A 23,786-nucleotide genomic window follows, 5' to 3' on the forward strand; every position below is an offset into this window, starting at 1 on the left:
AATGAGAAGTTGAGTCCAAAAACAAAAGCTAAAAAAAATACAAATCAGTCTTTGGCTTGTCCGTGAGCAGTAGCGGCAAAACGTTGTGGCAGTTAAGTTGAGTGATTCTGGTACAGCTGACTTTGGCATTTGAGCAGTTGGTTTGGAGACACTTGGTTCTGCAGGTTAGCTGAAGGAGTTGCCCTGTTTCCTTTTTGACTGTGGCTTTGCTGACTTGTGACTTAACTCCATCAACGGAGAAAGAGGAGAGACTTATACCTGCCAGCCACAGGGACGCCCAGTTGCTGTTCTTTTGCTGTGGCTTTCACAGCACACACTTGCACCCAGAACCAGAACACACAATCAGGTTCTCAGCTGGCTTTTTAACCCATTCCCTTGTGTATTCCTGGAAGGGAAAAACAACTACATCTTTCGCCGAGAATCTGCTTTCTTTCAATGCAGATTGTGTCCACATTCTGAGCTATAATTCAACAGGAGATGGTTTCTGCTGAGATAGTAATCAATCTCCATAATCTCCACAACCACAGTTCAATCTTTTGCATTGCATGACACCCTTTCAAGTGTTTGTCTGAAATGGGCCTTGAAACATTTTTACATGCGACATTCCAGGGCCTCTCTGAACTAGTCGATCCCATATAATACATTTAGGAATTTTCCAGAAAGTGGTCACTTTACAGTCTCAGCCAGTTTTTGTTTTATGTCCTTTTTAAAAAACACACGTCTTCCTCAAAATGTTCAACATGCCCGTAAGCAATTCGGACTGTGATCCGCTATCAAAACACCACGCCAAGCAGAGAAAAGGGACTGTTTTTGCGTTAACCCGCCTGCCACTATCAACACCCCAACAAACTCAATGATGAGGGAGCCCAGCACATTAGTGCAAAAGACAAGGCTGAAGTATTTGCAACCATCTTCAGCCAGAAGTGCCAAGTGGGTCTAGAATTAGGGGTCACTGTTTAAAAATAAAGGGTCACTTTTTTAAAACAGAGATGAGGAAAATTTTTTTTCTCTGAGGGTTGAGAATCTTTGGAACTCTCTTCCTCAAAAGGAAGTGGAAGCAGAGTCTTTGAATATTTTTAAGGCAGAGCTAGATAGGTTGTTGATAAGCAAGCGAATGAAAGGTTATTGGGGGTAGGTGAGAGATTACAATCAGATTAGCCATGATCTAACTGAATGGCAGAGCAGGCTCAAGGGGCCAAGTGGCCTATTCCTACTCCTAATTTGTATGTTCATAAGTACATGTGTGTCACCAGAGGATGCCTTGCTACTCAAAGTCCAGTCGACTATGCAGAAGGGACTTTTCTTAAAGGACACTGTTAGATTCACCCTGATGGAGCAGGGAGAAGAGATCCTGCTGAGTATGGGAGAAGCTTGTGACTTAATATACAAGACTACATTTCTGCTAAGAGTGCTGTGTAATGTATAAGTGTGGCTTAGGGTTTTCAACCTTGTGTTGTTACTGGGGAGTACCTTGCCTGGAGTTTAGTGTATTACTAAGTAACGTTTAGTCAATGTTGATTTTAATTTGTTATAGTTAAAGTTTTAAAACATGAACTCTTGCATTCCTTTGCGTTGGTCACTGGGAAATTCATCTCAAAAAATTATAGGTCACTACAGGAATCGTAACAAAACTCAAGGGTTCCAGTATGTAACAACTCACCTACAAGTGAATAAGCCCCACTCACCTCAGTAAACAGGTTGACCTGAAATATGGATCCATCGTTTCCTCCACAGAACAGGTAATATTCACAAGGATCGAGGGTCACAGACATGATTCCAACATCAAACAGCACAGACATCAGAAGTTCCCCGCAGGATAGTTCCCAAAGCTTGATTGGACAGTGGGGGATTTGGGTGGAGAAAGAGAAACAAAAACAACATTAATGATGGAATAATTTAGCATCAGGACATTTCTAATGTTCTGAAAGTAAGCGGGGTAGAAAGGATGGGATGGGGAAGGGAGGAGAAGAAAGGATGGGGAGGATTTAATCCTCAACTAAAGAGCTAGATTACTGGATTGCTATGATAAACAACTGGAAATCAGCCAGAATTTGTTAAAACAACCAAAGGAGAAATATCATGTTGCATTGATATTCTGGAACAATCTGAAGATTTGGTTCTGCAGCATTACCTCAGGACCTGGCTGCTGTTTGTATAATGCAGTAAATTCAACAGCAGTACAAGCATGCTTGCAAACTCTCACTTTTTGATTGCTTCTGGCTAACATACCTTCTTCAGTGGTTAGGATATTCCATGTCAACTGGTGAATACACAATTGCTTTGTTGGCCTGTACAGGTGGAAGCAGCAAAAACAGAAGCGAGAAAATCCAGCTGCTTCTAACAGCATGTTATCTCAAGGTGCCTAGTAATACCACTCCTTCCGTTGGGCCTTGGGCCCTGTGGAGGCAAGTGCTTCTCATTCACTACCTTCTTTGGCTGTCAATAGAAATGTATTTTTTAGTAAAAACATCGCCTAAAACATCAACAGGGAACCCTACACCCATAGGAACAGGAAGGATTAGGCCATTTATCACTTCAGTCTGTTCCACATTCAAGCAGACCATGGCTGTTCTGTACTTCAATTACCTTTACCCAACTTTGCTTTATTTCCCTAACCTTTACCTAACAACAATCTATCGACCTCAGTCTCAAAAATTTCAATTCACCCAACAGCCACAGACTTTAGGGAGAAAACATGTTTCACAGAGAAAAAGTGCTTCCTGATTTTACTCTTAAATGGCATCCTTCAATTAGTTCAGTCTACTAAACTCAAACAAGCCAATTATATGCAAACCACCCTCACAATTCAACCCTTGAAGCCAATTTTTGTACATCTACATTGTGCCCCTTCCATAGCCAATACATCTTTTCTACAGCGCCCTGTCCAAACTGAATCAGGTATTCCAGATGAGGTCTGACCAATGTTCTGTGCAACTGAAGAATCCCATTCCCAGAAAGTTGAAGCACTAAATCACTTGCAGAATTTGAACATTGCCCCCTCCCATAAAGCTAGCAGCCTTAATCTAATATCTTGTATCCGGTCCCTCGGGAAGACGACCAATTATTTTTTTTGATGACTTTTGTGCCTGTGCAGTAGTTTTCAGTAATTTGTGTACATGGACATCCAAATCTCTTTGCTCCTCCACCATGCCTAGTTTTTCACCACTTAGAACATATTCTGATTTGTCATTCTTGGGTCCAAAGTAAAATATTTCACAATTCCCCACATTGAACTTCATCTGCCACAGTTTTGCCCATTTAATCTGTTTATCTCCCTTTGCAACTTCCTGCTCCCATCTGCACAAATTTATTATGCTAACTAATGTCATCTACAAACCTGGATATACCTCTTTTCCTTCAACCAAATCATTAATATATATGATGTCAAGATGAGGCTTCAGTACTGATCTATGGGGAACAGCATGAGCCACACTTGCAATTCGAGTACATTCCCTTTATCCCTACTCTGTCTCCTATCTCCCAAACCTTGCTAACTCTCTGAACAGCAGTTACATTACTGAATGATCAAGCATATTTTCCCTAACACCAGTAACTTCGCCAAACTGACATTAATCCGACAGGTCTGTAGTTTCTTGGTTCCATCCTCAGAGCTTCAAACCCTCCCCCGATCCTGTCCTCCTCTCATTTCCCTTTGGACCTCTCTTCTTATCCACCTGTATTATTCTTCTTCCCTGCTGTTTTCCCTCTTTCCCCTCCCTTTCTACATGCACCCAGTTATCCCCACTCTCTAACCTTAATGGATCTAAATACTGCACATGATCTTGATTGTCTTATACATTACCACAGGAGATTGACTCCTGTGGAAGTGGATAAAATATTTGAAAGAGTTTAAAAAGCACATGGGAAATGGGCAGAAAATTGGCACTATGTTGATATCTCTTTCAGAGAGCCAGGTCTGAATGGTCTCCCTCTGTGAGGTAAAGTTCTATGTTTGTATTGAATTTTCCTTTTACTGCTGTCCACTAGAATCCTTTAGTAATGAAAGTTATTTTCTCATAAATAATCCTTCATTTATCTAAATCAGCATTTCAGACCTAGTAATGCAGTAATGATATACAGTATAAAAATGATTATACACTGATATTAAAGGTCCCAGCTTATATTGTGAATGCCAATTTCCATAACATTTTTGATCGATAAATGTTGAAGTTAAGTGTTCATTTGGTGATTAACAGAATAAAAAGTGTCGAAGCTCTCTAGCATGTGGGAGAGACTCAATTAATAGCAACATCCACTGGCCAACTAGTAGTTTTCTCAAAGTGCTTTTTGCCTCAGTCCCATTCCCCGAAAACTAAAGCACTAAATCACTTGCCAGTGACAGGATTTGAATATTTCCCCTCTCCCATAAAACCAGCAGCCTCAATCTCATATTTTGTATCCCTTTTAGATTACATGGTTTTCTGCTATTTGCAAGAACACAAAATACAATGATTTGATAGGCCTATAGCCAGAATGGTGAAATTCTTTTTTTGCTACTCACCTCCAACTAAGTCTCACTATCAGCAAATTTAAACAGGACAAATCAGGGGTTTCAAGTGGACATGGGCAGGTTGACGTCTAAGCTGCCTTGCACAGCCAGTACTGAACTTCGACTAAGTGCAGTTATATCATACAGGAACAGTGCCTCAAAACTGGCAACCTTAGAACTGAGGCCATGCGGATTTCAGATCTTGCCGGATTAGGCTGTGGGCGGGTCGGGTCAAGTCGGGTTGAGTGGAGTCAATGGTTGCTCGGAGCATGGCAACAGGCTGGTGCGCAAGTGACAAAGGGGTAACTAGTCCGGTGCCACACCGTGCCAATGCAGCACCTAGCCAAATTGTCCAGGTAAGTTTTTTTTATTCAACCAAAATTGATGCATGGCACATTTTTTTTAAAATGTCCTGTTTTCAGACAACTCCTTTTTTTGGACAGCTAGATTTGAGACACCGTACTGTATTTACACTTGCCACATGGGAGCATCTACTCTTATTTAAATCTGTTGCAATCCACTGCATTCTTGGATACATTCCGCAACACAAATTTCAGCAATTCGGCACCAGTGGAAGTAGCTCAGCAATATCAAAAGGGGTATTTGGTGCTTTTTGGTTTGGATTTCTTAGAGCCTTTGACAAAGACATGCAGGCAACGATCCACAAAATGATACAGGACAACTCAGTACAGAAAAGGTCATCCTGCAGTAAATTAAATATGGAGCCAGGAGCCAGGTTAAATGTAAATTTTAGAATAAAATGCCAAATTCAGACTGATGTATATGTTTTAGTAGTACTAATCTAAACTTGCAGCTTTGCATCAAACTACACAATATCTAAGATATAATGTTCTTGCTTCTGGGAACATCATGTTGCAGAAGGTAAACAAACTGACAAATGGGCCACAAGCTACATAGCACTACATGTTCTTAAATGAACACATCAGGTGTTCCTGATGTGATTTTGCACATCAGGGACACCTATCCTACCAATGGCATGTCAAGGATTTATTTTAATTATGTCTGTCTTATCTAAATTATCTTTGAGAATTCATCAGAAGTGTGGTGAAATAATTCACCATTCTTTAAAGTTACATATTTTCCTGACTATAACAAAGATTTGTCCATTCCACAAACAAGTTCCAGCAATTTGAAACAGCAACAGTAATCACTCTCTCCTCCACTCCAGGATATTCTATTTAGAAGGCCCTGGAGCATTAGTTTTAAAAGGGTAGGCTAGGTAATCAGCTAACGATCACAACCACACTCCAATCCCCAAGCTACCCATAAATAAAACGACAGGAGGTCAGTTTTTAAAAACTTTTCTTCTCTTTTGCGGTCTCTCTGGGCCATGCAGCACCTTTGATGGGAAGGTGACCATTTCGGAAGGGGCCATAATGCATATGAATCTTGTGACCAGTTTATTCCTCCACTACTGATTCAGTATTACATTGTGACCTTAAATAAATTAACAAATTAAGAATGACAAATACAGATCACATAGGGAAAAAGAGCAAAGGGTTCACTGGAATGAATACAGGAGCATGCACAAACAAGTTAAACAGATAATCAGAGGGAGCAAGAGACGCTAGCCAAATATTTCTTTTATTTATCTTTCTCCCCCTCTAACAAACTGTGGCATATTTTTTTCATTAAAGATGGAAGTTGTTGTTGAAAGTAGAAGTCCGTATTGAATCTTTAGCCAAACACAAATGTTAAATCAGCTTCATATTTAGAATGAAAGGGGAAGAGGGCAAAAGAACAAAAAATGGGAGAGAAAGAGAAAATGGAGAAAGAAAAGTTGGAGAAGGAGCTAAAGGAAGTCAGTGCATTTATAATGTGGCTTTCATGATCTCAGAACAAAGCATTTTACTACCAATTAAGTACTTTTGAAGTGTAGTTACTGTTGTAATGTAGGTAATGTGAAGTCAATTTGCACACAACAAGATCCTACAAAGCAATGAAATAATGACCAGATAATCTGTTTTAGTAATTTTGATTGAAAGATAAATATTGACCAGTACACCAGGGTGAACTCCCAACCTCCTCTTCAAAATAATGCCATGGGATCATTTATATCCACACAAGAGGGAAGAAAGGGCTCTGGTTTAATATATCATCTAAAAGATAGCACCCTTGGCAGTGCAGCGCGCACAATACTACACTGGAATGTCAGATTAGACAACGTGCTCAAGTCCCTGAAGCAGCTTCCTTTCTATTGGATTATGAGCCAGATGTCAGGCGTGAAATGCCACTTACGGCCACATGGTGCCCGGTGATCCCCCACACTTCTCAATAGACTGTGAAATCTTTCATTATTCAGTGTGTCGCTTAATGTGAAAAGTGCAAAAATGAAAAATAAGAATGTTATACCATGTCACACAATGCATTATTCTTCTCATTAAAGCTACAAAATCTAACTGCTGTTAAATAAACCTCAGTTGAGATCACATCGAGGTCAATTAAGAGGTCGCAGACATGCTAGCTGAAATATTTTATGTTCCTGGTAAGTTTTTTTTGTTTCTGGAAGGAGGGCACGACACGTTTATAAGCAGTATAGTAATTTATTACTGAATCACAAAAAAAATCATAATTTTTAAATGGAAACAGAATTACGTTTACACATCCTGGGTCCAATTATCCCCCTGCCCTCTAACCCCATTTTACGTGAAGACGATTCTTGGTCTTGACTCCCCATATTTAATGCCACAGGGGACTGACTAATGTACACTAATACAGGGGCATTTATCATTTATCAGAATGTGATGTGTAGGGTACCCTAAAATACATTTCCAAAGAAAAGTGTCTAGATAGGCTGGGGATAAGAGAGACTAAAGAGGAGGAACAGGACATTAACAATTGCAGACATACACATCTTAAGGAAATGGGAGAGATATTATGAGGACCAGTAGTCTTACCAGAACCCAAAAAGCAAAGAATATGACAATATTGGCAAAACTAAAACTTAAAGTTAATTACAATGGTACAACAGAAAGGTATTTATTAAGGTACTAAGAAACCCTTATAGAAAATAATCATGGAAATAATTGTTATTGTTCAGAATAAAATCTTGTGATGCAAGGGTCATTAATAAATTGACATACAATTCTAGAATCAAAAACAGAAAACAACTACAACATTTTGGTCTAAGTTTCCAAAGAACAATGCATGTGTAAAATTGTGCAATATGCTGTGTTTAGAAACATTTGATTTGCATGTCTGCTACACTTATCTGAAATACCCCCAACATGTAACCTGATTCAGTTTTCTGCACTCTTGTCTCCCGGTCTGAAGTTTGTGGGATCCCACTTGAGTGTGAACATGTGACCTAGTGCATCTTTGAGCAAGTACTGTATCACCAGAGGAAACAATAAATTGGTCAAGTTAGTGAGCTAATGATACAATTTGAAGAGCAGGGAGTTCTCCCAGTATACTGGCCATTCCTCTCTGAACCCAACCTTAAGGTCAATCATCTCAGTGCGGTAGTTGGGACCTTGCAGGTACAAAATGTCTGCTGTATTTTCCTATATTAAATGAATGCTAAGAGACATTCCAACGACACAATAATGTGATAGGTTTAAATATTTCATCCCATTCTTGATGAGTCATACACGTATAATATACCGGATAAGCCAGTGGTCAGTTTTAAATACTTCTACAAGGCAGTGCCAAACTGGCACATAGGTAGGAACGCAGTACAGCCACTTGGGATTTTTGACTCCAAAATTTCTTCTCTGCTGGTTTCATAATCAAATTAATTACTGCAGGGTACTGACAAACACTTCCACAGAGTCTTTGAATATTTTTTAAGGCAGAGCTAAATAGATTCTTGATAAGCAAGGGGGTGAAAGGTTATCAGGGGTAGGTGGGAATGTGGACTTGAAGTTATAATCAGATTGGAATCTTATAGAAAGGCAGAGTAGGCTTGAAGGGCTGAGTGGCCTGCTCCAGCTCTTAATTCGCATGTTCGTATGTTCCATAACCCATTGTGAACGTAATAGAATTTTTGAGGGTTTTGAGACTTTGTGTCACTTTAGAATTCTTAATAATCCTTTCTCCCTTTTCAGCCTACACTAAAACCAGAATAGCTTGCATTCCAAAAGATTTATTAATCAAATAAATTATTTTAACAGATTCAACTGCTAATATAACTTTAGCCATCTCCAGTATGAAGGGTGCTGTTCGGGAATCATTTTTTAATTTATACCACTGAGTGAAATTATTAAGTCTACTCATCATCATAGGGTACAGGTGTTAGAAAACAATTTGGGATATTTGGGAGTAATCTAAAAGACAGCCATTTTTTAGTCAGTTCTCAGGATTCCGTTCAGTGTTGCTGGGAAAAGGACTTCTGTCTAAGACCTCAGGATCATTCAGATGAAAGGGATTCCAGGGTCATAGTGCACATCAGGCTTGACACATTCTCAAACACAAAACTGAAAAGCCACAGAGCAGCCACATCACAAAGAAGATTAGACAGAACTGGTATTTCTTGTGTAAGGCCAATCAATCACACAGCTACTTGTGGCATGCATTTATAATATTTTCCTCCTCTGAAAAGAGAAAAAATCTTATTGCACATTAACTGTGGTAAACTTTCACAAGGGCAGGGTACAGTTCAAAGTGTTTAAATATTTGTTTGCTTTTAATGAACTTGAAATTCAATTTAATTTTTTTCAAAATACAGAACTAAACAAATTCCACGTGCTTAATTGTTTTATCTCTATCTTTTAGCCTTTTTTGATTCCTTCACACCGCCCCACCCCCAGTAGGGCTATCTGTACCTTGCTTGTCCTGCTTTCTACCCTTAATTAGCACATTCCTTTAGATAATATCACCACCTTCAACACCTCTTTGTCCTTTTCTCTGTGACATCTTTTGGTTATCTCCACCTATCACTGGCCCTCTATCCAGCTCTACTTGTCCTACCCCCCCTTAAACTAGCTTATATTTCACCTCTCTTCTATTTTTACTTAGTTCTGTTGAAGGGTCATTCGGACTCAAAACGTTAACTGTGCTCCTCTCTGTAGATACTGCCAGACCTGCTGAGTTTTTCCAGGTATTTTTGTTTTTGTTTTCCACATGCTTAACATTGTTTTGACTCAGAAAATAAAATTATGTACACTCAGAATCAGTGATGTTTTCTCATTTACACAAATAGTATACTTCGATAACAGTGAGTGTGTGGAACTTGCTACTCTTTCATTCTAAATATGAAGCTGATTTAACATTTGTGTTTGGCTAAAGATTCAATACGGACTTCTACTTTCAACAACAACTTCCATCTTTAAGGAAAAATATTCCCTGGAGAGTTTTTCATGATACCAATTGACTCCAGTTTTGCTAGGTCTCATTGATGCCACTCTCGGTCAAATGCAGCCTTGATGTCAAGGCAGTCACTCTCGCCTCACCTTGGGAGTTCAACTCTTTTGTCCATGTGTGAACCAAGGCTGTGATGAGATCAGAAGCTGAGTAACCCTGGCGGAACACACTGCGCATCAGTGAGCAGGTTATTGCTAAATGCTGCTTGATAGCACTGTTGATGACCCCTTCCATCACTTTGCTAATGAACAAGAGTGGACTGATGGGGTGGCAATTGGCCGGATTGGATTTGTCCTGCTTTGTGTGTACAGGACACACCTGGGCAATTTTCCACATTGCCGGGTAAATGCCCATGTTGTAGCTGTACTGGAACAGCTTGGCTTGTGGCGCAGCAAGTTCTAAAGCACAAGTCTTCAGTATTATTGCCAGAATATTGTCAGGGCCCGTAGTCTTTGCAGCTTCCTGTGCTTTCAGCCATTTCTTGATACCACAAAGTGAATGGAATTGGTTGAAGTCTGGCATCTGTGATGCTGCAGAGCTCTTTGGAGGCCGAGATTTATCATCCACTCAGCACTTCTGGCTGAAGATTGTTGCAAATGCTTCAGCCTTTTGGACTGATGTGCTGGGCTCTCCCTTCATTGAGGATGGGATATTTGTGGAGCCTCCTCATCCATTGAATTGCTTAATTGTCCACCAAATACAAAACTGGATGTGGCAGGACTGCAAAGCTTAGATCTGAACTAAAAACAAAAAAACTGCGGATGCTGGAAATCCAAAACAAAAACAGAATTACCTGGAAAAACTCAGCAGGTCTGGCAGCATCGACGGAGAAGAAAAGAGTTGACGTTTCGAGTCCTCATGACCCTTCTGTCGAAGGGTCATGAGGACTCGAAACGTCAACTCTTTTCTTCTCCGCCGATGCTGCCAGACCTGCTGAGTTTTTCCAGGTAATTCTGTTTTAGATCTGATCTGTTGGATGTGGAATTGCTTAGCTCTGTCTATCAAATATCAGAGAAAAAGTCTCCGGGGAATCATTTCTAGCACAAAGGAAGATGGTTGTGGCTGTTGGAGGTCAATCATCTCAGTTTCAGGACATCACTGCAGGAGTTCCTCAGGGTAGTGTCCTAGACCCAACCATGTTCAGCTGCTTCATCAACGACCTTCCTTCCATCATGAGGTCAGAATTGGTGATATCCGCTGATGGCTGCAGTGTCTGGCACAATTTGCGACTCCTCAGATACTGAAGCATTCCATGCCCAATGCAGCACGACCTGACACAATATCCAGGCTTGGGCTGACAAATGGCAAGTAACTTTTGAGCCGCACAAATGCCAGGCAATGGCCATCTCCAACAAGAGAGAATCTAACCATCACCCCATGACATTCAATGGCATAACCATTGCTGAATCTCCCACTATCAACATCCTAAGGGTTACCATTGACCAGAAACTGAACTAGATCAGTCATATAAATACTGTGCTACAAAAGTAGGTCAGAGGCTAGGAATCCTACAGTGAGTAAATCACCTCCTGACTTCTCAAAGCCTGTCCATCATCTACAAGGTACAATTCAGGAGCGTGATGGAATGCTCTCCATTGACTGATGAGTGAAGCTCCAACAACACAAGAAGCTTGACACCACCCAGGACAAAGCAGTCCACTTGATCGGCACCTTCTACAAGCTAGGAGAACTGCATCTCACTTTTTTTACTAGGTGCTTTACAGCCTCTGCTCTTAAGTGACTTTAACAACTGCAGACACTAATAATATAAAATGGATGAACCAGAACTACTGGAAATAGGGAAGATGAAGACTGGAGCTTGCAGTAAGGATCTTCTATTGGTTCACAGTCAGTGGGGTGGTCTTCACCCTGGCCTCTACATGTCTTTTTTCCACCACATTCATGGGCCATAGAACCTTCATAACTTTTGCCAAATTTTCAGTGTTTCCCTCATTATCTGCTTTAACCATTTACCCATTCCTTAGACAAATATTTTATTTCCCTTAGTAGGTTCTCCTTTTGCTTTGCATCACTTGTTATTTAATCATCTTTTGTCCTCCACCAGATCAGAGACTTCTCCTTTTGCCTGCTATTGCAACTTTTAAGATGTTTTCCTGGAATACCTTCCAGTTCTTACAAAAGATTATCAACCTGAATCATTAGTTCTATTACACACTCTACACATGCTGCTTGTTTCCAGCATTTCAATTTTTATTTGGATTTCCAGCATCTGCAGTATTTTACAATACTCCATCATTGGATAGACATATGTTTTATAATACTGTGAATTTTTGTACAGCTTCCTCAAGGAGTGGCCCCAACTTTCCAGCTGCACTTACCCCTAGTTTTTCTTGATGTAATTGCCGGCTCCTAGATGCTGAACACATAACTAAAATCTTACAGATTTGGCAAGGTGGGTGCTATACCATCAACTTAAGATCATGCATAATTGTTATTACTAATACAGAGAATATATGCATTATTGTAAAATATTAAAAGATTTGTAAAAGTATAATACATAAGAGGGAAGGGAAAATGTTTGAGCACGGAAAGATCGGCAAGTATTAATTTAGTCAAATCTGAACATTTGAAAAATAGATATACCGCACACCAATTAGACTGGGTGGCTATAATTATGCATTCATCTTTTAAACTGGCTGGCAGTTAAAAGCTGAAATTGAGTCAATGATTCAATTTAATTAAAAGTCTGTGTTAAAAGCTTATTCAAAAGGGTTTTTTTTATTACATAATGGTGTAAAAAGATTAATCAGCCAAGAAGCTTTCTGTGGACTAGTTCTAACTCTGGACCACTAAAATAAAGTAAGCATATATAAGAACAACTGGTCGAGCATGTGATGGAAGACTGCACCGAGAAAGCAAGAGAGAGTGTGTGCGCACGAGAAGGTCAGTAACCATGATAAACCAGTTTTGAGTAATTTTTATAAGGTCCTTTTTTTCTCCAAACACAGCAAGTTGTTGAGTTAGGTAATCGCAGTCAAAGCCACACCTGGGTCCTATATGTGCTCAGCATGCTTTTGTACCTCCTCACTCGGCTACTCCAATAAACATCTTGCCAGCCTGCCATAAGCCTAAACTCATGCAAAATCCTGCTGCCCATATTCTAACTCACAAGTCCTGTTCACCCATCATCCCTGTGCTCCCTGACCTACATCAGCTCTCAGTTAAATGCTTTAAAATTAAAACTCTTATCATGCTCAAATCCCTCTATTGCCTTGATCCTCCTTATCTCAGTAAAATCCTCCACCAGCTCTACAAGCTTCCAAGAACTCAGGCTTCCTCCAACTCTGGCCTTGTGCATCTCTCACTCCCTTTGGCTCAACATTGCCAACCATGCCTTCAACTATCTAGGCTTTAACCTCTGAAATTCCTTTGTGGAACATCTTAATTTCTATCTCTTTCTAAGGAACACCCAAGATGTTCTTTAAAACATACCACCTTACCTATCCTAATGTCTCCTTCTTTTGTTTAGTGTCAACTTTTATCTGATTATGCTCTTGTGAAGCATCTTTCAGTGTTTTACTACATTAAAGGCATCATATAAATGCAAGTTGCTATTATTGGTGGTGGTCTGAGGTAAAGTGGTAGGGGGAAGGGGGGCTATGGGAAAAGAGACTAATTCTGTTGATAACCAATTACATCCTCTGGAAGTGTACATATGGATTTTGAGGGCACAACTGAGCCTTGCTTTGACTGAAATCCATAGCTTGCCAACACTCATACATCAATAAAAGTCACTCATTATAAGATAATGAGGGTTGCTACTGTCTATGGTATTAAATGCAAATAAATGTTCAGGAGAGAAAAACTGGAGAAAGTTACTATAGATCCATTAAGATTGTGGATGGGGCAGGGTGGAAATTCTATTTCTACATAGTAATGTGTCATGCAGCAAGTCTCAGAATGCAGCAAGAGATATGCATAATAATAAATACACAGAAAGGACGTGAGTTCCATGGTGACAATACAAAACTTGCTACCACTTGGAGTGGTTGAGGGAATTAGTATACACGTATTTAAGGGAAAGCTAGAAAAATACATGAGAGCTAGAAGTAGAAGTATATGTTGAAAGGGTTAGTTGAACTCAGATGGGAGAAGGCTTGTTTGGAACATAAACACTGGCATAGACCCGCTGGAGCAAATGCCCTACCTCTGCACTGTGAAAGTCTATGCAGGCAAACTACCATCAGTCAATCCCAAATTCGGGGACTAGCTCAGGGAAAACCTCCTTCACACAAAAATTAACTAATACATGAATTCAACTTTGTGAGCGCATTGGAGACAAAACTATAATTTCACAAACCAACAGATGATGTGTTGGAAGTTCTGGAGGGTCTTTCTGGATGCATGAGACAAGATGGGTGAAAATGGTCTTAAGAACAAAAAAACTGCGGATGCTGGAAATCCAAAACAAAAACAGAATTACCTGGAAAAACTCAGCAGGTCTGGCAGCATCGGCGGAGAAGAAAAGAGTTGACGTTTCGAGTCCTCATGTCATGAGGACTCGAAACGTCAACTCTTTTCTTCTCCGCCGATGCTGCCAGATCTGCTGAGTTTTTCCAGGTAATTCTGAAAATGGTCTTACTTAGTTTTACCTTTCTTGAGATAACTAGATAGAATAGGAAACCTGAGTTATCCCCCCCCACCAAACAAAACACTATTTTGCAGCACTCCTGAGCCATCAGCAAAACAAGAGAACCAATGCAGAAACTTCTCCATACTTCAAAAATTTGTCTGATGCTGAAATTCTTTTTCAGGATAACATCCATGTTGAACATCAGTTGAATGGCAATCTTGTAAAATTTCAAAAAGTGGCAATTAAAATCTTTCTTTAGTAGGGAAAAAGGTTTCAATTTTGAAACCACAGCCATTCTGACATCAATAAACATTACATATGGGGGCTGGTTTCCATAGACCCAGGGTAATGCTCTGGGGACCCGGATTCAAATCCCACCACGACAGATAGCGCAATTTCAATCCAATAAAAATCTGGAATTAAAAGGCCGACAACCACCACAAAACCAGTGCCGATTGTTGTAAAAACCCATCTGGTTCACAAATATCCTTTAGGGAAGGAAATCTACCCTTCTCACCTGGTCTGGCCTACATGTGACTAGACACAGCAACGCGGTTGACTCTTAAATATGCACCCTGAACAAGGGCAGTTAGGGATGGGCAATAAATGCTTGCCTAGCCATAGACACCCACATCCCATGAACGAATAATTAAAAAAATATGGAGTAAACAACAGGATGAAAACTGGCACCTTAAAAGCAGTTTGTAGTCAAGCAGTAAGAAACTTGTAAATAGTTTTCTGAGAATTTTCCAGCTCAATAGCCTCCATTCATTTTCATTCCAAATTCTCCAGTTGGTATGTATTATATATATATATATATATATACACACACACACACACACACCCACAGACTCCCAATATACATGAGAACTGGTCTCAAGTTTCAAACTATAAGGTAACTTCAACTGAAATGTACTTAATATAAAGACAGATCTGTGGCTTACACGCGACAATGCACTCCAGCTACTTGAATTTTAAAGCCAGGTTTATTTATCCTGCAATAAAAGCAAAATACTGCGGATGTTGGAGATATGAAATAAAAACAAAAAGTTCCATATCCCATCTGCCTGCCCCAATTCTCTTACATCTCATTTACATTGCTAAATTGATGGTCAAATATGGACAAGCATGCTTATATCAAATATCTCAAGCTGAAAATGCTCAATGACAAATTATTACTGCCAAACTGGTTCCAAAGGTTGTTCTAGAAATGAACACTTCTGACAGCAGTTCCCTGTAAATCTACAAATACACAAAACCAAGTATGTAGGCTTTGATTTTGCGATAGTAATGTTAATAAAGCTGCCAGCAATCACCATAATTACTCCTCTGAAAATGACAGTAACTTCTGAAGTCTGCACATGTGCAGCTAAAAATTTGAGATCCAAAAGTTATTGTCAGTGATTCTATGTTTCTCCATCAGGTGTGCTGTTGAGGACCCCACCCATCAGACTGCAAACAATTAGAAATCACTAAAGAGAACTTGCCTTTTTATTCTATCAATCCCTCTTTAAAAACCTGCGATAAACTTTGTTGAATAAGGTGTAACTCGGTTTTTAACAGCGAACTAAGTTCATAATTATTACTAAACAGCCTCACTGACCCAGAAAAATAATTTTATATTTCTGGGATGCCAATTTTTTCTATTTGTGGATTTTTTTAAAAAAGTTTCTGATATTTCAGCCTCTATCTTAACCCCATGAGCATATCCAATCAATTATTTTACTGATAAAAGTGAAGGACAATCAGTGCATTTTACTTGCTAATTTGCTGTAAGAATGCATAAATGCTTCCCTTACTCATTCACATTACTGTTGCTATAACATTGGAAATCCCCTTGACTTACTACCAGATTTAAACTAATGTCAAGAAAGGGAAATAAAATCCACTGCAAAGAGATTCCTAGATTTTTTGACTGATTATCCTTCACTTTTAAAAACATTTTACAGGCAGAAATTATGGAAATTCATTTGAACTCAACCTGCCCCCACATAATTTCGTCTTTGCCCATTTGATTTTATTTTAATGATTTATTCTTGTTAAACCCAATTTCTTTCCTGATAGTTTTTTTCTATTTCTTATTATTTCTCTAAGTCAGGGGCCCAAGCTGTTGGCCTTTGTAACCATATAGATGCATGTTATAGTTATGAAAGCAACATGTAAATTTGAATCCAAAGTAATGACAGAAAAGGCTGAACATTATTGGACCATTCTACTCCCTCGCCCACTGTGTGACCTTCTGCTCTCCCTTTCCCTTCATTCTATTGCTCAATATTTTTCCCATTTCTGAAGGAGGGTTTAGATTTGGAATATTTTAACTTGTCTGCTCTCTACAAAAATGGCAACTAACCTGTTAATTGTTTCCAAAAGTTTGTTTAATTTTATATTTCTGGCATTCTCAGTTTTTGGTTATTAGTTAAATGTTTGACTCTACACTCTTATTAAATTTGCAAATATCATCAGGCATTGATAACATATCTTGGCACTCCAGTTGCAATTTATCCACCTTTGTGGCCACCTCTGTAAAAGAGCACTTTCAAAAGCTGCATACCCATGAAATCCAAATGGGACAAATCATAGGCCAGATCATGAGATCAGTTGTAGCTTGGTCATCCTGCATTAAGGCTTTACCAAAATTCTACACTGGTGAGATATTACAACGTTGGTTTCATTTAACACTGTATCTGCATCAGTATCTGATGAATTTTGCAAATTAATGGGAACATAGTTTTTTAATTAAAAGTTTAAACCTAAAACGGAGAATACCAGAAATAAAACAGAAACTACTGGGCTATACATGTTCTGGAACAATGTTGAATGGTGGATATTCATAGCTAAAAACAAAAAAACTGCGGATGCTGGAAATCCAAAACAAAAACAGAATTACCTGGAAAAACTCAGCAGGTCTGGCAGCATCAGCGGAGAAGAAAAGAGTTGACGTTTCGAGTCCTCATGACCCTTCGACAGAATAGTTATGTCGAAGGGTCATGAGGACTCGAAACGTCAACTCTTTTCTTCTCCGCCGATGCTGCCAGACCTGCTGAGTTTTTCCAGGTGGATATTCATAGATCAAATATCAAATGATCATTTATGCCAGTAATAACAGCAGAATGCAGGTAGAATTGGTTATAACTACACAAACATTCAGGAAATTTTAAATGCAACTCTAAATTCCGCCCAAAAATATTTACATTTGTTTCCTGCAAATTTTATGCTACTTCAAGATTCAATTTTCCCACCCACAAAACTAGCCATGCCTTCAGTTTGAAAAACTGAGAGATTCTGCCATTGCAATGGTTTGAGAAAGTTCATCAAATTGCAACAAACAGGCACTGGTGGGTACTTTCTAAAATGGTCTGAATCTCAACAGGCCATGTGAATATGCCAAGATTTAAAAAGATTGCATGTGGCAACCATCTCTTAGTGATCCCTTAAGTATAATAATGATCGTCCAAAAGATAAATTGCATCATAGGTTTGGGAAAGCTCTTCATATCTCACTTATCTGTACACAGGTACACTTTAAAAACCTTTTCATATCAAAAAACAATTAATGTATTTTTAAAAACTGTCTGTATACCAATGAAACTATTCAATTGCTCAGTATAGTTTTTTTTAGTTTATTTCCAGTGATTTTAAAATCAGAGATTACTCATGAGTGAAGGATATCCTTATGAATAATTCTCATTTTTAGTGAATCATTTGATAGAGATTATGAAAAGTAATTCTGGCTCATGTTCACTCCCTAATCTAGGAGAGCCAAGGCCAATTGATACATCACTACAGTGTTAGGAAAGAGAAAGTTATATTGGTATTTATGGGTATTAGGAATGAGAATTAGCTTTAATGTTTAAATTTGATGTGTTTAAAAGAGGTCAAGTTGAGTTTTAGTTTCACTTTAAAAGGTGCCTGCATTTCTAATGAGTTTTACAACTGTTGCAGCTAAGTTAAACAAACAAGAGTAGAGAAACTGAGCTGTTGCCTAGCAAAAGGGGTCTAGAGAGTCAGGTCCCTCCCAAGGGCACACAGAGAAGGAACTAGAAACAGCAGTTTGATTTGGAAGCTGTTTGAGTTAAGCTGGTTTTGAAGACAACTGCAAGAGAGACTGGGGCAAAGGGGGGAGATAGCAAGTCCCAAGCTAAAGAAAAGACCCCAAAAATCTAGGGGAGTAGAACAGGAGAAAGTTCCAAGCAGACCATCTAGTCAAAGTAAGGACAGGAACCTGGAAAAGGTCCCGTTAAGTAAAGTTAAGAGTGAGGAGCAGAGAGAAAGGCCCCAAGCTTCAGATTTAAAGAGACAAAAGCTGCAGAAAGCACATTTAAACTGAGAACAGCTTGCAAGAGGCCAGAAAGTCCAAAGAGACAACTGAAGGTCTGTAACTCTTTGCAATGGGCATGTGAAGCAGTAGCACTGTTGATGGCTGAGTCGTTGAGAGTGCGTGGAAGACAGCTTGAATGCATGTGGTGAACCAGGGAAGAGAAACATTGGAAGGAGAATTTGAAACCCTGGAGATGACCTCTTTCGGAAGGTGTCTGAGAGAAAGCGTCAGGTTTGGGTGAAGGTTCCAAGGCGAGTTCTTGGAGAGTGGAGATTGGAAACCCTAATGTGAAAGACGGAGTTCAGCGAGACTGGTTGGCTCATGGTGTGACAAGCAACTTGTGTGGGGTGGGGGGGTCGGGGGGAGAGTTGAGGAGAGATCCATAGTATCTGGTTGAGATGGCATCTGTCACTTTCAGAATGTGGTGTGCCTGACTACAGGCCACCAACTGGTTTACATGGACTGTGTACTTACTACGAACATTAGAATATAGGATAGTTTTTGTAATATGTGCTCCTTATAAATCTGTATATACCTGTAAAGGTATAGTTGTGGGTGAAGGAGTATTGTAATATAATTCATCTTTTCTTGTTGAATAAACGTTTTATTCTTTTGTTAAAAGTTCATCAGCTGACTCCTGTGACTGTTCAGTAGCTACTCTCCACGTATCTAAACAAACAAATAAAAGTCAGGATCTATCAGGCTGGGTTCCACCCTGGAATCAGGCTTGTCCAGTGGTAACCTCAGCTGGGGATCATAACAACTGCCACCCTCAAAGATGACAAACCTGAAAATTACCTGTCCTGTACAGCTCAGTTGTTGTGTCTTTAGGAAAGCTGATACTTTGCATAAATTCTTATTTTTTAAGTCAATAAGTGTTTTTATGAAACCAAGATAATCTATAAATTTGCAAACTAATGGGTGGAAATTCACTAACTGCTCAAAAACGTTGTGCAAAAGATCAGTGTAATTGATTTTTTAAACTCCATCCTAATTGGGTCAGGCAGAATATAAAAGGCTAAAAGTGCTAGTGCAGCACCAATTATTAGTGCTGTGTCAGACTGTTTCTTTTAATCTTATAAATTGTGTTGTTACATTGCAAATTATGGGGGTTAAGAAATAAAGACAGGAAATGTTATTTTATCACAGTCTACTGACAAGAGGATTTACAACACCCCAGCTACAATTTGAAATAGATAGAATCCCAATTAATGGTCCATGTGAATGTATTACCAATAAAAAAAAATTGGAGCTGCAACTTATTCAAACCACTCTTTGAGTGGTCACTCAAATTGCATGACGATCCTCCAAAAAAATAAGGCTGTACTATCAGTTCTTCATGTTTTGAAAGATTAGATTATTGACTTTGATGGAACTTCAAGTTATGGTCCTTCTGTACTTAACAGTTCAATGGGAGAGTATTACAGCATATCAAAAGCAAAACACTGTGGATATTGTAAATCTGAAATAAAAACAGAAAATATTGGAAACACTCAGCAGGTCTGGCAGCACATGTGGAGAGAGAAACAATTAATGTTTCAGATCAGTGACTCTTTCTGACGAAATTAGAGTTTAAATTTGAGGCTTCTTGAAGCTTTATGGTGTTACAGCAGACCACATGTGGAATGCTGTATTCCATTCTGGTCAGAGATCCCAGCAAAAAAATCAAAGCCTTAGAAATTGTGCAAATGAGGGCCAAGAGACCAATCCCTAACAACAGAGGACTGAATCACGAGGAAAGGTTAGAAAAACTTGGGCTCTTCAACTTCATCTATGCCTCTGTTACCTATTGACTCAATTATTCCATGTTTTTCTAACCAGGCCCCACCTTGTGCTATCTGTAAACTTGACTTCATCCAAAACTTTGTTGCCCTTATCCTAACTTGTGCCAAATATGCAATGTTCACCCAATACCTCCTGTGCTCACAGGCTTAGATTGGCTCCTAGTTTGGCAAAGCCTCGATTTTAAAATTATGCCATGGCATCCCCCTTCCCCCATTACCTCCAGCCCTACGACCCTCTGAAATCACTGCTCTCTAATTCTGGCTTCTTCTTATTCCGTATTTCTCTCACTCCACCATTGGCAACTGTGCCTTCGGCTGCCTTGGTCCCGAGCTCTGGTGTTCCCTCCCTAAAACGCTCCACTGCTCTACTTCTCTTCCCTCCTTTAAGACATTCCTTAAAGCCTACCTCTTTGATCAAGTATCATTACTTGTCCTCATATCTCATATGGCTCGGTGGCAAATTCTGTTTCATAACTGCTAGTGGCAAGTGCCTTGGAGCGTTTTACTATGCTAAAGGCACTATAAAAATGCAAGAAGTTGAAACGAAGTGAATAAGAGACAACCTCATCGAGGTACGTAAGGTACCAAAAAGTAGAAATTTATCTACAGTGATCCTGCTAAACAGATGATACCATATATTATATTCCTCACCCTATTTTCAATTGACTTCTACAGAACTGAATACCAAGAGAAACAAGCAGCTAATGCAACACCGCTCCATTTAGCGCAAGTCAAATTTTGCTACCTAAGTGTCCGGAGCATCAGTTCAAGAGCACAGAAACAAAATTGGCCCACAGGCTCATCTAGCCTGTCCCATTTAGTTTGGGTGCAGTATGCATCATGATACAAACACTAATAACTGCATTACAAGAAGGCATAGGCTCAAAATAGCAAAAGTCAAGGCAGACTAAGTCCAGAAAGCACAAGGAATGGTTGATATAAGGAATGGTTGATATGTGGAATGATCATTTTGGGTGGGCTACTGGAAGTGAATAACTTCATCATTCAAGAGGCAGTTAGATCCATTATTCACAAACTTAAGTTTCGTTGGAAGGATTAGCTAAAGAGGTCAATGGCCTCCTTTGTGTATCTGTGAAATAAAGATTTCAAAATATGCCTAGTTACCCTGACACTTGTATTTCACTTCTGGGATCTGCAAAAACAAAATCTCACTGCCTGGCTCATCATTGAAAAACACTGAACAGCATAAAGTTGCTGTACTTGCGCAGTAGATATAAACCAAACTCATCCCAAAAGTTAAGTGTCCTTTTAGAAAGTGATTAAGTATTAATTACTGCCAGTCAACCTCTCTGGCGCTAAAATTTAGTATTAAGTCTCATTCCTTCAGGTTTTAATTGTTGTTGGAGAACTTAAAAAGGTAAAATTAAAAACTTTTCCTTTCTATCTCTTTTTTTTTCTCTCTCAACGCCGTCTTTCTTTCCTTACCTTTTTGTACACGATTTGGCCTTGAACTTTGACTTTCTGCTCAGTCCTTGCACTGATAATTTTGTAATCCATCAATTTGATTGGTTAAAGAGATCCTCAACTGTTTGCCCTGTTGGCTCGGTCCCAGATACCCAGTTTCCCTTGTTGCAATGATATAAGCTGGCACATCCAGAAATTTGCCAAAAAAAACCAAAAAACCTAAATACATAAGGGCTAGCCTAATGAATGGCAGGTATTATTAGATGCACTCTTCTAGCAAATTATGTGCCAATGTGTGGTATGGGAAATGGAAAATTCTCACGCTATAACAGTGAGTGCTCAAATGAGAAAAGGCTGAGGCATTTTGTTGAAACAATGTAGAGCAAGCTTTACACTGCATCTAACCTTGTATTATCTGATCTAGCAAAGCATTATGTTGATCCTGGATGCTTTGTCGGAAAGTGTGTTCCATTCTGCAATGTTATTAGCCCTCACCTCAATAAGCACTAAATCCACAATTGAAAGCAGAACAGGTATAAAAGATTTTTACGACATATCATCATTATACCTTAGGCAACGAATGATCTGAATTCCAAACTGTACTATATGCTTCAGTACACTTCTACCATTGTATTTTAAACCACTCAACAGTGCTAATGAAGCCTGAGAGAAAAATGTGAGCTGATTTTGAACCAGATAGGGTCATTCAGTACAGTGGAAGCACTAATAAATGAAAACCTAGCTTGGCAAGGAACAATGTGTGTGGATCAGCATTTCTGTAAATTGCTTATATTAATGAAAGCGCCAATTTGCATCCGGGCCACTTCCACAATCACTCATCCTCATAACGAAACCCAACACTTCATTACATGAATTACAATCTTTCAAAATAATTTGTTAGCATGTGAATGACTGACTTGCTTGGCAAACTAAATCCAATGTGCCTTAAAAAGAACACTAAAATATTGTCACCATCGAGCATTTCCTGCTTAACTCATAGTTATTGTTTGTTATCTGCCAATTCTTCTAATCTGAAAATAACAAAATGGGAATAATTTGTTAACTGGAATTCCATATTTCAACCCATTGCATATTTAGTACAGCTCAATAATCCCTTGGATCTAAAAGCAAATCACGTCTAATGACTGTTTGGTTTCTATCAGGAACTCCTTCACTGTGACGCCCTCAGGCTGTAAATAATCACACTTAACTTTTACATAAAACAACTTTAGGGGAAAAGAAAATCAATATTGAAATTTTCTTCTTAGTTTCAGTCAATACCGTAGGTGTCCTGCCGGTAACTCACTTTAACACTCTCTTTCTGGAGTCTGCTTGCACACATTTTGAGTTTGACCAACTTTCATAAATTTTGGAAAATACTGCTCTTCAGCTTTTCAACAAGATATAAAGGTTCATTTCCTTGGCACTTTAGAAGCTGCAATAACAATATATAGGCTAAGAGATCCATAAAAAATTAACTTCTGCTTGTCAAAAGATGGCTACTGACGAAGAAATCAGAGCTAGAATAGCAAAGGCATTCCCCAAACATAAAGAATTGATCAGCATGGGAATGAGAAGAGATCTTAGGAAGAGAATTATCAAGACTGTGATTTGAAGTTGAAATTGGGAAGCCCCTACAAGCAACTGAAGAGGAAAGTACAAGCCCACAAGGCATGGAGAAATGAGCAGAGGATCTACCCTTAGGCAGATCACTATGACCCTAAACACATTATTTAAAAAACATAATACAATCAACTTACCCTAATTAATCAATGCCTGGATTTAAATGAGGATACAGAAATTGTAAATGGGTGGGAATTACTAAAGTACACAAATATCTTTACTGGCTTTGAAA

At 39.1% G+C, this 23,786-nt stretch overlaps 1 protein-coding gene across 1 annotated transcript in view; it reads right to left on the reverse strand.

Moving 5' to 3' along the window:
- The window catches only part of wdr18 (WD repeat domain 18), a 210,055-nt gene that overhangs the window by 117,514 nt on the left and 68,755 nt on the right, over window positions 1–23,786 (reverse strand). The window contains exon 5 of the mRNA XM_041203680.1: window positions 1,686–1,829. Within this exon, the coding sequence (XP_041059614.1) occupies window positions 1,686–1,829 (144 nt within the window). The remainder of the gene's footprint in view (window positions 1–1,685; window positions 1,830–23,786) is intronic.

This window comes from Carcharodon carcharias, chromosome 14 (assembly GCF_017639515.1).
Source record: "Carcharodon carcharias isolate sCarCar2 chromosome 14, sCarCar2.pri, whole genome shotgun sequence".
NCBI lineage: Eukaryota > Metazoa > Chordata > Chondrichthyes > Lamniformes > Lamnidae > Carcharodon > Carcharodon carcharias.